Source organism: Zalophus californianus, chromosome 7 (genome assembly GCF_009762305.2).
Source record: "Zalophus californianus isolate mZalCal1 chromosome 7, mZalCal1.pri.v2, whole genome shotgun sequence".
Lineage (NCBI taxonomy): Eukaryota > Metazoa > Chordata > Mammalia > Carnivora > Otariidae > Zalophus > Zalophus californianus.
Genome location: NC_045601.1, coordinates 13080441 through 13095653, shown reverse-complemented (window position 1 = coordinate 13095653; position 15213 = coordinate 13080441). Strand labels below are relative to the sequence as shown.

The window sequence follows — 15213 nt, the reverse complement described above, 5'->3', positions numbered from 1 at the left end:
TCTGCCCTTACATTGTGTTTGAAGCACCCAATGAATCACGCATTCCACGCCTCTTCTATCCTTCAGCTGCAGCTCCCTCAGAGAGGGGCTGGGAAAAGCCTGACTGAATTCAATCCCCTCACTTAAAAAGGAAGATGTTTACTAAATCCAGGGAAGCTCTAATTCGTTGAATTTCAGGCACTTGAGCAAAGTAAACAATTTCAGGGGTGTGTGGGGGGGGGGGCGTTGAGTAGGGGATACCAGCTCTGCCTAGGAAAATACCTCGGAAAAGTCCCCAGATGTAATGTTACTGTACCGTGCTTCCTGAACACCCCCACTTCTAATCCATAACATCCCAAAATGCTTGGGAGGGTTTATTTTGTTTTTTAACAGTAGGGCCCACAGGGGCAGTGGCCATGGTAGTCACTTATAAATTGGAAAACACCTTGAACACTCATTTTCATTAGCTTCACGCAGGACGCAAAACAGAAGTATTTCAATTACATGTGACTAAGAGTAAGAAAAATATACAACTATATTTAAAACACTTAAATTAACAAGATAGTACTTTTCTGTTCTAACAAAATATCATACATTCAGTTTAAACAAGAGTTAATATCCTGACACACTTTTCCAAAATACCTGATGCTAGTTGAAAATTAGTGACCATGAGACTTTCCAAGAAATTTCTGTTTAGCAAAATATATACAAGTTTGAAGAACTGCCTGTTTTGTTTTGTTTTGTTTCTGGAAGGCAGACGTTACACAGTCAAAATGGAAACGGATGTATCTCTCGTAAACCTAAATATTGTTGCTTCATTGTTCTGAATGATACTTTGGCTGTCAGCAAATCTTATAGCTTCTTTTCCCTTAAAGACAATAATATATAACAACAACGACACCCCTCACAAATAACCATAAACTTCTCTGTGTGTAATAAGCCCTATCAATGCGTTCATGTGTTTCTGTATTAACTGACCTACATACTGAGAATGTTACAAAAAGGGAATAGCCAAGTGTAACAGGCCTACAATTACTTAAACCACTTCTTTGAAACAGCATGAAATGCATGCCACATGTTATTTCAAAGTCAAAGCTGCTACACTTACAAATATGGTATGTAGCTTGAAAAATCAAAACAAAAATGTTTTCTCCACTGGCTTTTTCAGGTGAAGAAGTTGGACCACAAACCAACACATCTCTGTGACAAGGGACACCAACTTCAGCCCCACCCCCAGCACCAACGACGGCCCAGTTCGTCCTCATGACCATAACATTCCTGGCCCAGGCCCCAGTTTACAGTGTGTCTCCGTGTTCCGACCCTAAGGAAGCAAGAAAAGCGGACTCCACTCATTTCTCTCCTTCTGCCTCCACAAGGCAACACCTAAGATCCTCCGGATTTCTTCCCATCCAATTACTTCAAAATTCCGAGAAGGGCAGTCTACGACTTCCAAATGAAAACTAACGATGAAATTGCATAAGGTCACTACATAATACTGTGGATGAAAACCAGAACAGGTTGTCAACTGAAGAAGCAAGGCACTTGCAAGCGGGAGACGGGGAAGAGGCCCTGGAGGGCGGGGCTCAGTGAGTCAACAGTTTGAGGCGAGTAAACCAGCTGACCAGCAGGGACGGTTCTGTAGAGGAGGACTTGGCCGCCGAGGAGACCGGCTTCTTTCGGGCCCCTTCCTCCTGGAACGGAATCGTGGCGCTGCTGTGGAGATCCGAACTGATGTAGCACCTGCTCCCCCGGACGTAGTCTGCGCCGCGGACCAGCTGCCTCTCCGCTGGGGGCCGTGAGAACCGGTACGGGGGAGAGGAGCTTTCTTCGACGATGGGAGGGATCCGCTCATTACTGAAATACCGGCAGAGGGCGTCCTCACCTGTTTTCAGACAAAGCCCACAAGTCCGTTACAATAACCATCCACTGCGCAGCCCTGTCCAGCTGGGCCAGCAGCCTGCTGAGGCTTCTGACGCCCTCGAGGTGGGCACCAGACCCTGCCCTCCTCCCAGGGGTGGGCTGCAAAGCCTCCAAGACAGCCAGGCCCACCCCACAGGATGTTTAGAAAGTAGAAATGGAAGGAGTCCATCAGAGTTAGTCCGATTTTACACCCGAGAGGCAACACAAGGGCAGAGCAGAATCAGAGAGCCCACACTTCTTTACCAGTGTAAGAATTTTCATAATTTCACTCGAAATTTTTTTAAAAAAAAGCGAAAAGCCTGTCTCATTCTATCACTCCTTCCCCATCTGTTCTTGTTCAATGCCTGTAGCATGTCGCACATGCTTCTAGAACAGTGGTTCTTATCCTGAAGCATCTCCTGAAGAGCATTTGGAAAGGTGGGGGTGCCTTGGGTTGTCACCCTCAATGAAGGGCAGGCACTATTATTCACCTTTAATGGACAGGGTTGAAAGATTTTCATGCTCTGCCACGCTTAAGACATTTCTAAACAAGGAAGAATGGTCCCAGCCTAAATGCCAGTAGACAGCTCCTGGGATGGGAGTGGGGGCGGGGGGAGTTAAGAAAGTGAATGGAAACCTAAAATGCAGGGCACTTTGGCAACGTGTAGCATTCTTTCGACCCAGAAATTCCACTCCGAAAAGTGTATGAAGATCTAGGTACAAGATGCTCAGCGCAGCACTACTTATGATGGGGGGTGGGGGAGAGTGCACAAACTAAGTGTTCAGCAGCAGCCTGAATAAGTACATGCTACAGCCCTAAGACAGATTCCTAATGCAGTTATTACAGAAAACATACATGTGTTGAATAAATCACTTTGCACAGTATTGTCAAACATCTAGTTCTTCCATTTTGCACATTTTTTTCTAAGTTGGAAAAAAACAAAACATTCAGGGTGATTATTTCTAGGTTGGGAAAGCAGATTACAGGTGAGTTTTATTTTCTTCAGTCTTCTAGATGTTTTTCAGTGTACTTGTTTTGCTTTTGTAATCAAAGGGGTAGTTACTTTTAAGAAGTGCCCATCGTCAAGGAACCACATATTATAAGAGTCTGCTTATAGGAAACATTGAGAGTACAAAAATCCAGAGAGACAGAAAGTAGATTAGCGGTTGCCAGGAGCTGAGGGATGAGGCAATGAGGAACGACTGCCTGCAGGGGTTTCTTTTCTGAAGTGATAAAATACGCTGGAATTAGACAGTGCTGATGGACACACAACTCTATGAATGTATTAAAAACCTCTGAATTGTACACTTTGATGGGGTGAGCAGATTTATGGTATGTGAGTCCTCTCTCAAGAAAGCTGCTTTTTTTTGTTAAAGTGCCCATCGTGCAGACAGACACCTTTTCATTCTAAAATGATCCTACAACGGAAATATGGTGAGATAGGAGGTCAAGTATGTCTCCACTTCCAGACTTAACACTCCCCACCTCCCACCGCGACCTCTCAATACTGAAAGGAAATAAAAAGGCTAAATCGGAGATTAAAAGCCTAAGAGAATAGCAATGAAGATGTTGATGCTTCTAAATCTAAACAAAGGACAGCCCTGCCACCTGCTGACTGCTCCACAGATTTTCACATGCCAATTAAAGGTATCCTGGACCTTACACAGACATCTTCTCCCTTTTCCACTTTATTATAATCCAGGTGATTTGGGTTCCTAAGAGAGGAACTTTACCAAGGCCCAGGGAGATGTGAGGGGTTGATCACTTTGGAAGTTGAGCCTCCAGAACTTTTCTCTTCTTCCTTTTATTTTTTTAAGGAAAAAATTCCTTAAAAATTTATTTTTTTAATAAAATAAAATTCCTTTTATTTATTTGAGAGAGAGGGAGAGAGAGAGCACAGAGGGAGAGTGAGAGGGAGAAGCCCACTCCCCGCTGAACAGGGAGCCCGACGCGGGGCTCGATCCCAGAACCCTGAGATCATGACCTGAGCTGAAATCAAGAGTCAAAGGCTTAACCAAACTGAGCCACCCAGGTGCCCCCACAACCTTTTTAAAGCACACGATGCTAATGAGGAGATTCAGTCACTAACTAGGATAATATAATTCTGCCATTCCAGAAACAGGGAGGGCCTCAGAGATTCAGCAACTCCGATTTTATAGATGAGAAGACAGGACTCAGGCTGGGGTCCTCTATCTGGTTATTACAGCACAACTAGGAATAGGGTTGAAACGAGGGCCATGGCTCTTCTGACTCCAGTTTGGTGTGTTTTTAGTTTGCTTAAACTTACCCTTTCTCCCATGACCTCGAGGTCTGGCAAAAGGGTCCACTATCCCCATCCAGCTCCCATCTGCAGGCATGGACAAAGGCCGGGGCTTGCCTTCAAAGGGAGGAGAAGGAACGTGCTAAGTTGACAAGAGTTTCTGGACCTTAGAGAATCTTTCCTTTTGTTTATAACTTAAGACTCCCCCCATATCACACTCACTTAACCATAAGTAATAACATTACTGTAAACTAAGAAAAGTATTTTAAAGCATCCCATTTCCATGGCAAGCAATGAGGACAGAGGCCGGCTGACCTGAAGTCTGTGTATCTACAGAGCAAAGCCACTCCAAGCTAAAACCCAGGCGCTGCAAGTTAAAACCGTAACATGATCTCACTCCGCTGGGCTTTGATGCCAGGCAGAGAGTAATGATTCAACAAGACTTCGCTTTAGAGAGATGAATAAAGGTCTCATACTTAGAATTTCATTGAGGTTTATGTTTTCCTCAGATTACCCTTGAAGTCTGCCAAATTCATCCAACAGTTCCAAATAAGGAAGGGTGTGTGGGGGAGGGAAGGAAAAACAAATGGCAGAACAAAACAAACACTCAGAAATGTACCATAAGATGGTGTTTTCTCTCTCATTTTTGTGGGCTGAATATTGGTTTCCACCGAATACCCAGGCAACTGATCGGAATCAGCAATGGTAAATCTCCGTCTTCGGCTCTCCTGGTCCAGGAAGGAGTTTGGTGACTCAGAACCCTTAGGACCAGGCAATGGCTGTTTACATTTACTGAGGCCTCCATAAGGAAAACTCCCATTCTCATCCCTGGAAGACAGTGGGCAATAATTAAGTTGCTTACAAAGATCCTCTGGTACAGAAGAATTACAGGCCGACTTCCTCCAGCAAACACACGTAAGAAAATTTGAATCCTCCTTTCCACGGGAGGAAAAAGCATTCGTTTTTCGATCTCTGTTACCCCTCCAATACACAGAAATCCTAATAGGTAAGAGTAAATAGCATGATCCTACTAAATAAAAGAAAATGACATTTTTTTTTCAGATATGTTTAAAGAGTATAAATATGGCTTTAAAAAGACAGCTCTGGTTCCCTGTACTTCTATCCTACATCTGAATCTCCTATTTATTACAGAAATCACAAGTTAAGGGATGACTGAGCCATCTTTCTGATGCCCCAAGTAGTATCTTTGCCAAGATCCAGCAAAGACCACACTGGATGTGTAATGGAGTTGTTAGGTTTGAAAATTATGTCAAAAAATACAAAGGCGCCTTTATCATACCCAATGGAGAGTGTCTGTTTTCTGAACCCCGTACAGAAACTGGCAAGTGTTGGATTAAGGACTCCAACTTAATTCTTTCTAAATGTCAGCTTTCATAAAACTTAAAATTAATTTGAATTGAGTCCAAGTTACCAGCCAGTTAAATTTTTTTGCATTTAGAAAACTCTCTTAGGTGATCATTGTAAAAACTACTAGACAAACCACAGCATCACCTGAGTCCAAAAACAATCTGAAGATCAGCTTTGCCTGCTTGGTATTCCCAGTGAACCCCCTGCCTGCGTGCCCCCTTTTCCTTCTACGAATCCATCTCCGCCTATACTTTTAAACCTGGCATATAACTTCCCCATTCACAAAGCTCTCAAGACTCACCTCTCGTTCTCCATAACCATTTGCGTGTTTCATTCCTCAGAAGATATCCTTCATTAATGGTGTGTAAGTGTATGTGTGTATGCACGTGTGCATATGTCTTATGTGCACCATGTGTTTCCCCTGAGTAGATTAAAAGCTCCAGTTCCCCTTCCCCTTTACACTATGTAGATACCCTTCTTCCTGCCACTGCCCTGTGACCCTTCACTGAGATCCAGACAAGAACATTCAGAGTTGGGAGTTTGGGAGTGGCCTCCTGGTTTCTTATAGAACAACCCACACACTGGTCATCAGTGAAACTGTGTTCTCCGTGTGCAAAGGCAACTACTTGTCACTTTAAACACATTTAAGATCCTGTGACCACATGACTCTGGTCTGTGAAGACAGGGAAGGGTCCCCATCTACCAACCAGGATGCCTCTGATCAGCTAAGGTAAGTTCTCTATGTGCTGTACTAAGTTCTGGGCAGCCCAAAGCCGGGGGAGGAAAATGGTGTTCATTCTTCCTTGTGCCCATGGAAGAAACACGATAGAATCAAATACTCAGCTTAAAACAAAAACCAACCAACAAAAAACTCCCAGTATGAAGTAAAATACCATGGTTAAGTTCAGCCCGAACTTTTTCTTATGAAATATTATAGCATAATTATGTATTTCTCAATTTATTCTTGGACAGCTGACTAAGACATTGGCAGTTCTCTGGGGGTAAGAACTGCATCTGTTTTGTGTAAGACGGTGATTCGGGCCCCACACTCACTAAATGTATGTTGACTAAATGAGCCAAATTCTCTGTAAATGGGTAAATTGATATAAATAAGCCTGTATTTCACACCTAAATAATCCCCTGTGGAATAGCTAATGTGACTAGCCTCGTTATACCATGTACCAATTAAGAATTTTTTCCATTAGAATTTCTAATAGACACACACAAACACGCGCATGCACAAATACAGAGTATCACACCTCCACTGACATTTCTGAAGTCCTATGAAGAACACAACTCTCTCCATAAAATAAAGCCGTAACTTCAACCTGCCGCATAAAAAAATATATTATCTTCCTCCCCAGAGGTGATTTTTACCTTATATGGAATGAAACTTCAGCTTCAGGGACCCCCAAACACCCCCTTCTGACGTTCTGGGAGGAACTAAAACAATGCATTCCCAAGAGCACGTGCTTTCTTTACCTCGAGTCCCCTCCCCACCAAACTGCATAGTTTCAAGACCCATGAAACCTGGATCCATCCCTACACTTCCCCCTAAAGGATCACACACGTCCCCTCCGCCCCAGTTTTAGTGAGATACAACTGGCATATAACATTGTATTTGTTTTAGGCGTACAGCATAGTGGCTTGATACGTGTATATATTGTGAAATGATCCTGCAAAAAGTCTAAAACATCCATCACCTCACACAGTTACAAATTCTTTTATTCTTGTGATGAGAACTTTTAAAAATCTCTCTCTGCAACTTGCAACTATAAAATACAGTATTGTTCGCTACATCACCGCGCTGTACGTGACATCCCACAACTTCTTTATCTTGTACCTGGAAGTCTGGACCTTGTGACCCCCTCCACCCACTCCTCCCACCCCCCACTACTCCCGGGATGACACTTCTTCAAACAACTGCGATGTCAAGACTCAGCCCTGTCACCCTGGAGTTCACCAACTCCTGCCCTCAAAATCCTCCCGGCTCTCACACCCCCACTCAGAATCTTCATGCACAAGAAACAGGCGTGCACACTGAACGGGCACCGACATACCGGGGGGAGTAGGGAACAGCTGGTGGAGGAGGAATATGGAGATCCAGGATGGCTGGCTTCTCCTTCTTCGGCGAGGTGTCCATAGCGCTTTCAGGGGGCTGGGCCGTCGTGGGTGGAGGTGAGGTCTGAGATGGAAGCCAGAGCAAAGGGTGGGAGGGGAGATTATTCTTGGGCAACTCTCCTTCCCCAAAGCCAACACTGAGGGCCGAGGTCCTTTGTGTGTTTACAACTATTAGCAACAATTCAATTTGTAGTCTTTGAGACATTCAGAATTAACTGGGAGTTTTAGAAAACTAGATGCATAGGAAGAGGTAGAGACTTGGGGGTAGGGGGTGGAAGGCGCCTGGCTGGCTCAGTCAGTTGGGCATCTGACTCCCAGTTTCGGCTCAGATCATGATCGCATGGGTTGTGGGATGAAGCCCCTCATCAGGCTCTGTGCTCAGCATGGAATCTGCTTGAAAGATTCTCTCCCTCTGCCCCTCTTCCCCGCACCTGTGCATGCCTGCGTGCTCTCTCAAGTAAATAAATCTTTAAAAAAAAAAGGTAGAGGTTTGGGAGCCAGGTTAGAATTCTAGCTCTGAGCAAATCACTTAAATACCCATTGCTCAGTTTCCTCCTCAAAAAACAGCCATCCTGATAGTACCTCTTGCAAAGGGCTACAGTGCAGATTGAATGAGCTAGTTCACGCAAATCACTAACGATGCTATCATGGACTAGGAACATGGGCTTGGGACTCTGTCCGGGTGCTATCGTGGCTACAGCTCTCATTGGCTGTGTATCTCTGAGCAAAGCACTTAACTTCTCTGTGCCTCATCTATAAGATGGGCATAAATGGGGACAAGAATAGCACCCACACAGGGTGAATTAAGTGATACATGTCACAGGCTTAGCACACTGCCTGTCACATAGTAAGTACACAACCTTACGCTGTTTAATTTAGTATTATATATACACACATCCATACAAGTTAATTTTAAAACTTTAAAGTCCTTACAGCTTAATTTTAATTATGTTACTGGGTTCAAAGGACCTATTTTTAAAAATCTTGTGTGAGACCTTCAAATCCTCTCTCTTCTATAGACTAACAATGATGACACACTTTCTGGTGGGTAAAGGAACCATGAGGAAATCCCAGAGTTGAGGCATGAAGACGCTTGGTGATGGCCAGTGGGAGGCGGGGGGGGGGGGGGGGGCACATGAGAACTGTGCCTGGCCCCTGGCACCTCAAACCCTATCCAGCCCGGATGGTGATCGAAGACCCCAAAGGCCCCCCAAAATGAGACCATGAGCTAGATTTTAAGGACTGGAATGTACTCATAGTCACAGCCCTGTTTTAGGGGGAGACCTCCAGGCTCAAGAGAAATGGGGGCTTAGTCTTTAGTCTCCTGTGACATCATCCCTACAGCCTGGATGTTGGCCACTAACGCAGTCAACTCTACTCAATATGGAACTGATTAACACCTCAATCCATCAACCTTGAACAATGTCTGAAAACACGGGGCCAGGAGGGAGGCCCTCCACAAGTGCTAACAAAAGTAAAGAATGACACTGGCACAGAGTAAGCGCTCTCCAAAGACTCCAGCATTGATGATGGCGGCTGTAAAAGATCTTTCGTTCACCAGGATGGTGGCCTAGAAACAGAACAAGGACACCTTCTCAGGGACAGGCCACCTTAATGATGCTGACAAGAAGGAAAGAATCTCCCTCCCACAAGAGGTGGGTGCCTGGGCATGAAGCCTGGAGAATGACACACAGCAATGCCCAGGGAGTGCTGGCGTTCCAGAATTTATATTCTGAAAATATCCTGGATGCATCATGAGACCATTTGGTAGCTAAGCTGTAAAAACGGCCTCTCAGTTGTGATGGTGGTTCTCTCCCTCGGTCAGAAGCAAAACGAGGTGTCTCCTCCCTCACCATCATCTGCTCCCCCAAACTGCACAGTTGTTGGGACTTGGCAGAAAGGTGGACAAAGCCAGAGAGGAAGGAAGCATGTCCTTCTTAAGTGAATGTCCAGAGGTGAAAGAACTAACTCTAGCCTGTACTTCAAAATAACCTTCACTTACCACCACAGCCACTTGAAACTTCCTCCCTCGCTTCAAACTCAAAGATGCTCAAAAGACCCACCTGCCGTCCCTGACTCTCTGATTTCTGTCACTGGTATCACCAGCCAGGTTCATGGTCACATTTCACTCCTGCCTTGCTTGCCTTCCTCATCCCTTAGCCCAAAGCCTTTACTATTTGAGAGAGAGAGAGAGAGTGCGCATGTGAGAGAGAGAAAGCCCAAGCAGGGGAAGAAGCAGGAGGAGAGAGAGAAGCAGACTCCCCACTGAGCAGGGAGCCCGATGCGGGGTTCGATCCCAGGACCCTGGGATCATGACCTGAGCTGAAGGCAGACGCTTAACCAACCGAGCCACCCAGGAGCCCCAGCCTTCTCTCACAGTAAATACTAATAATTAGGAGTGAGGTTTAGAAAGATTAAATACCTTATCAGAGGCCCCATAAGGACTGGAATGTACTCATAGTCACAGCCCTGTTTTAGGGGGAGACCTCCAGGTGGCAGAGCTGGAATTTGAACTGGAGAAGTTTAATTCCAAACCCCCCCGCCCAACCACTATGCTGTGCTGCTCCACGAGTCTTTTTCATGCTTCTTCCAAATGACCTCTTAACATGAGTCTTTCACTGGACTTGCCCCATCACAGTTGGAGTGTGATTGATATTGTTATTATTTAAGAGATGATTTTTTATAGGAGTTGACTTCTAAATCATGTATTAATCACTTATTATTTAAGAAGTGATTTTAATCATGTGCCCCTCCTTACTCCATATCCTGTTATTTATTTTAACCCCCCCCCCCATTAAGGTACACATGCAGGTGTATTTCCAATGCTCTATGCATCACCAAGGGTCCAAACTGATTGCCTGAGATGGCTACCATTCCCTCCATTCGAAGATGAACAGTAAAGTGGCAGACAGTTCCATATAAATTGCAATCTCAATCTTTAAAAAGGGCATTAAGATGTCATTGCTTTTTATTCACAATTTAAGAAATAAACACTAAGGACCCATGGTATCAGGAGGGTTTTGGTCCCTGAGCACACTCCACCCAGGTGTAGGCAATAAAGGAGTATACTGTTCATATAGAACTATACAATACTATACAGTACGATACTGTAAGTCTGTCTGCTTTTGATTATCACCCAAGGCTGCCAGGTCTGAACTAAACAATGTGGTGATACACTCCCCACTGTGTGGATTATTCCCACGGTCCCTACTCCTGCCCTGGCAGGACTTCACCTGCCAAGGCAGGGGTTAGTCTTTCCAGGGTTAGTGCTCAAACTGGGTACCGTCAGATGTGTTTGACAGGAAAGGGGGAAAGGACCAGAATGAACTTTCTGCAGTGATGATGACAGCCACTGGCCACACAAGGCCACCAAGCCTCTGGAATGTGGCTAACGAGGCCGAGGCACCGGACTTTTCATGTTAATTATTTAAATAGTCACATGTGGCTAGTGCAAAATCTAGAATGTGTATTTTCACTAAAGTAGAACTAGAGAATGATTCTGCATACACAAACTCCCGAGAAACCAATCACCTTCAGATGGTAACTGTTCTTTCTGGAGACAAATCCCATCCTCGACAAGGTTAATGCGTGGCTGGCAGAGAAAGGTTTACAACCAATAACGGATACCTGCACCAGGGGCGGTCTCCACCGGAGGTTTTTCAGGGGAGCAGGGGTAAAGTTGAAAGAACCCGTGGGGCGCTTCTTAAGCAGTAATACGACTCCTGTAGGATTCTCTCTCAATTTTCTCACCAGATTTTTTAGTTGCCATCCCACCTTCAGAGAAAGAAAATGAGGAGAAGGGACTCACTTGTGAATTATCAAAAATCAAATCTATGAATTTATTTCAAGGAAATCAGTTGTGAGCAAATAAGCAGACACCAGAATGTTTATCTCAGCATTACTTAAAACTACAGAAAATTGGATAGAAATTGCAAATTTAAAAAATTCAAGCAAAACAGCTTTGGATTTAGTTAAAAGTTCTAGAGGGGAATATTAAACATCTTAAGTCTCAACGAACAAACTCACCACAGTTTGCTGATTAACCTGAATGACTTCATCACCAGCATGAATCTTCTGAGATCTGTCTGCAGGAGACTATTAGGAACAAACACAGAGACCAGTCTTATTTTTTAAATCTTCTATTTCTTTCTGCTTCTATTTCTTCCTCCTTCTTTCTTCTGCAGACAACGAGCAATGGAAATATAATTTTCTCAAGAACTATTACATGGCGCACTTATGAGACGATCCCAGGACGACACCGTCTGTAGAGCCTGGCATGGGCTGGGCACTCACGTTCCCTACTTGATGAACGGTCGGCTGGTCCAGACCACCTGTCAGTTAAAATAGCCAGGTCCATCTAACCCATCAGGCAAAGCGGGACACTCTGTTGACACAACGAACTGATTAAAAAAACCCTTTGGTTCATCTAAAAAATACCTTATGTAGATCCCTATCAAAATTAATCTTGTAAAAGCTGACCAACAGCTTAACACGTAAAGACCATCACTGTAACAATGTTATCCTATCTCCTTTTAAGCAATTATTAAAGCGAAATCTTGTCTACTCAACCTTGTTTTACGAATTATCACAATCCTATTAGCATAGAAAGACGGTGACAATAGAAAATGCACTTCTTCAGAGAAAACGAATTTAAACTTTTGTCATTTTCAGGTTGAATTGAAAATGAAATGTGTTTTCAGTATCAGAAGTCCAGATTTTAATTCCCCCAAATAATACTTTGCTACAAATCTGCACACATATAAATTATATATTATATAGCCATATATATATATATATATATATATATAGCTCGCTCTCCACCTGTGTGCATATAAATATCTAGACATAATCTATCTGGCAAATATTTTGTCCACAATATTCTGTTCAATTAATGAAACTAGCCCTCTCTATATTTAAGGTATTGCCTATGAGCAAAAGCAAAGAAAAGGATAAACCCTTGATTTCAAATTACAATCTAACGTTATCCAGGCTGGAGTATTTTATTTTATTCAGCCAATTACTTATGTAACTTATGTAACTGGCTGAGTCTTCAGACATATTTATAATTTTTCTTAAAAAACAGCACCCCTGAACACAGTCAGGAGGGCAGGAACCAAACCCAAGACATTCTTGGCTGAATCTTCTCACTCAACTGTTGGGATGGGCTCAACCAGAAATGAGCAAGCAGCATTAAACTGTAGAAACAGTCCCTTTGATGTATCTAGACCCAGTGCAAGGTGCAGGTTAACCATGAGAGTTACTTTTCAAAACATTTAACCTGCCACTATACCAACCAGCGGTGTCCTCCCTGAGAGACCTGCACCGCGAGTACCTCATCCTCAGGGAAATGGTCTACCTCAAATCTCTTCCTCTTGAGGCACTTAAAAAAATCGAATGTGTCTAGGCTCCTTTTTGCCCCTATGCATCAGATGCTTAACCCACAGCTTTAGGCCAATTCTGGTAAGTCCGATCAGAATCAGTCCAGCCCAGATAATCTTCCTGGCTGGGGATTCATTTAAGGTAAGCTTCACTTTATAAAAGATGACCCTGAGGCTAGGAAGTTCTTGTTTATGGATGTGCAATCTTAAAAACCAAGCCTAAGTGTCCTGAATTGACTTTCCTTCTTAGGGATCCTCATGCATTCATTTCTCAAATGTCCTACCAGGTGATTAAGAGATGTGTTTGGCAGAACACTGGTAAAGAAACAGCGTGATACCAAAATTCTTCCTGGGGCGGTGACTCTTGCCTATCTTCACCATGAGCCAGACTACTAAAAAATGATGCTTGTTCTGGTTTTCTGCAGAAGGGTGATGACCTGGAGAAGAATGCATCCATTCTTCAGAGGCTAATCTAATTCCCACATTATCTCAGAGGTGGGGAATAGAAGTATGGATGGGATCCTGTCAAGGTGTTGAACAACATCAAAAAAAGAAGTCATGGAGAATCACTAGATACTGTTAGGCTGACCTTGGAATGATCCTGACTTCTCAGGTAACCTCCCCTCAGAATGGACTGGAGGCCTAATATGACCTGCTAACATTGCTTCAGCCTGGAGTCCAAGATAAATATAGGGAATGCAGTGGTGATTTCCATCCACTACCACCCACCACACCAGGCTTCCATTAAAACATTCTGATTCTGGGAGCACCTGGGTGGCTGACGGACTCTTGATTTCGGCTCAGGTCATGATCTCGCCCCACATTAGCTTCCTAGCTCAGCGGGTTGTCTGCTTGAGATTCTCCCTTCTCCCTCTCCCTCTCCCTCTGCCCCTCCCCCTGCTTACATTCTCTCATTCATACATAACATACATAACTAACTAACCAACATTCTGATTCGAAAGTCTCAACAACCTTAAGTGCTAGCTGGAAGGCTGTCCCGGAGCTGGCAGCTGGCATTTTCTACCGCCATTTAAGTCTAAAATATCCAGCATTTAGTGTAAAATACCCAGACTAAGACCTTGAGAAGTACGCTCTTACCTAACTTCCCACCCCCATCTGTAAGATTTAGCAAGTGTTTAGCACATTCCAGGTACTCGGTGAACACAAGCTCAGTGACTGGAAAAGAATGAGGGACATTCTCAAATGGATTGCCAGATGGAGTAAGACAAGTTTTCCCTTTTTTACTCTTTAACAAGATGGAAACCCCCTGTCTCTAGGATGGCTTCTGTATCATCCTGTATGGAATCAACCACATCCAGGTAAACCCCAAACCTCTCATCCAGTCTTTTTGAGTCTGGTAGGAATGCTAGGAGATGTATCTTTGCATGTGACATTTCACTTCATTCAAAAGCAGCTTGTTTCGTCTCTCATTCAACTCTCATCCTTAAAACCAAAGGCTGGTTTGAGGAGCAGAAACCTGTGTGCCTTCTGGTAGTAATAGGATGGTGAACTACACGCTTATCCAAGATGAAAACTGCTTTAAGAAGACCAGGGAGAGTCTGCAACCACACAGGTCTGGTGGTTAAACAATGCAATCACTAAATTGCTGGACTCAAAACTTCCACTCTTTAAAACCTGAGATGACCTTCACCATCCCTCTGAATCCATCCAACTCCCAAACAATGCACTAAGTGGTCCTCGTTCTGCTTGAGCTGAAATATGCTCAAGAATCTGACAAGAATGAGGGATGAACCGTGTAATGAGTTATGCGTTTTCTCTTCTGCACCATCCTTGACCTAAAAGCAGAACCACCCATGCAGTTATTGCCTATCAGGTGATGTGCTGTAAAAATTCCTATCGTTTCTCAGTGCACTTTCACGGTAGCCTGACGAAGGAGTCTTAAAGACACCACCATCTTCCACTCATTCCTCAGCCAGAACCGCACACCATATTTAAAATTCACTGACTGCCTTCAGCAGCGCCATTTCCTTCTTGCTACAAAAATCAAGCTTGTGTCACAAACCTTCATCAAAGATCATGCCATTTTATTTTACCAAAAGACCCAGCAGCTCAAGTTCAAAATTCATCACATATTTCCACCAGATTAGAGAAGGAGTTACCAAATTTCTTCTATTTTTAGGAATTATTTCCTCTGGTCTTAGTTGATTAAATAGCAGATTAGCTCCACAGACACATGCTTCTTTCAT

At 43.8% G+C, this 15213-nt stretch overlaps 1 protein-coding gene across 6 annotated transcripts in view; it reads right to left on the bottom strand.

Moving 5' to 3' along the window:
- Positions 1–490: 490 nt before the first annotated feature.
- The window catches only part of CNKSR3 (CNKSR family member 3), a 112743-nt gene continuing 98020 nt past the window's right edge, over positions 491–15213 (bottom strand). For all 6 annotated transcript variants that reach the window (XM_035728373.1, XM_035728372.1, XM_027601048.2 and 3 more), the window contains 6 exons: positions 11655–11723; positions 11256–11402; positions 7568–7692; positions 4759–4967; positions 4167–4256; positions 491–1861 (listed from right to left, as the gene is read on the bottom strand). In XM_035728373.1, coding sequence (XP_035584266.1) covers positions 1563–1861; positions 4167–4256; positions 4759–4967; positions 7568–7692; positions 11256–11402; positions 11655–11723 — 939 coding nt within the window. In that variant the 3' untranslated portion in view covers positions 491–1562. The remainder of the gene's footprint in view (positions 1862–4166; positions 4257–4758; positions 4968–7567; positions 7693–11255; positions 11403–11654; positions 11724–15213) is intronic.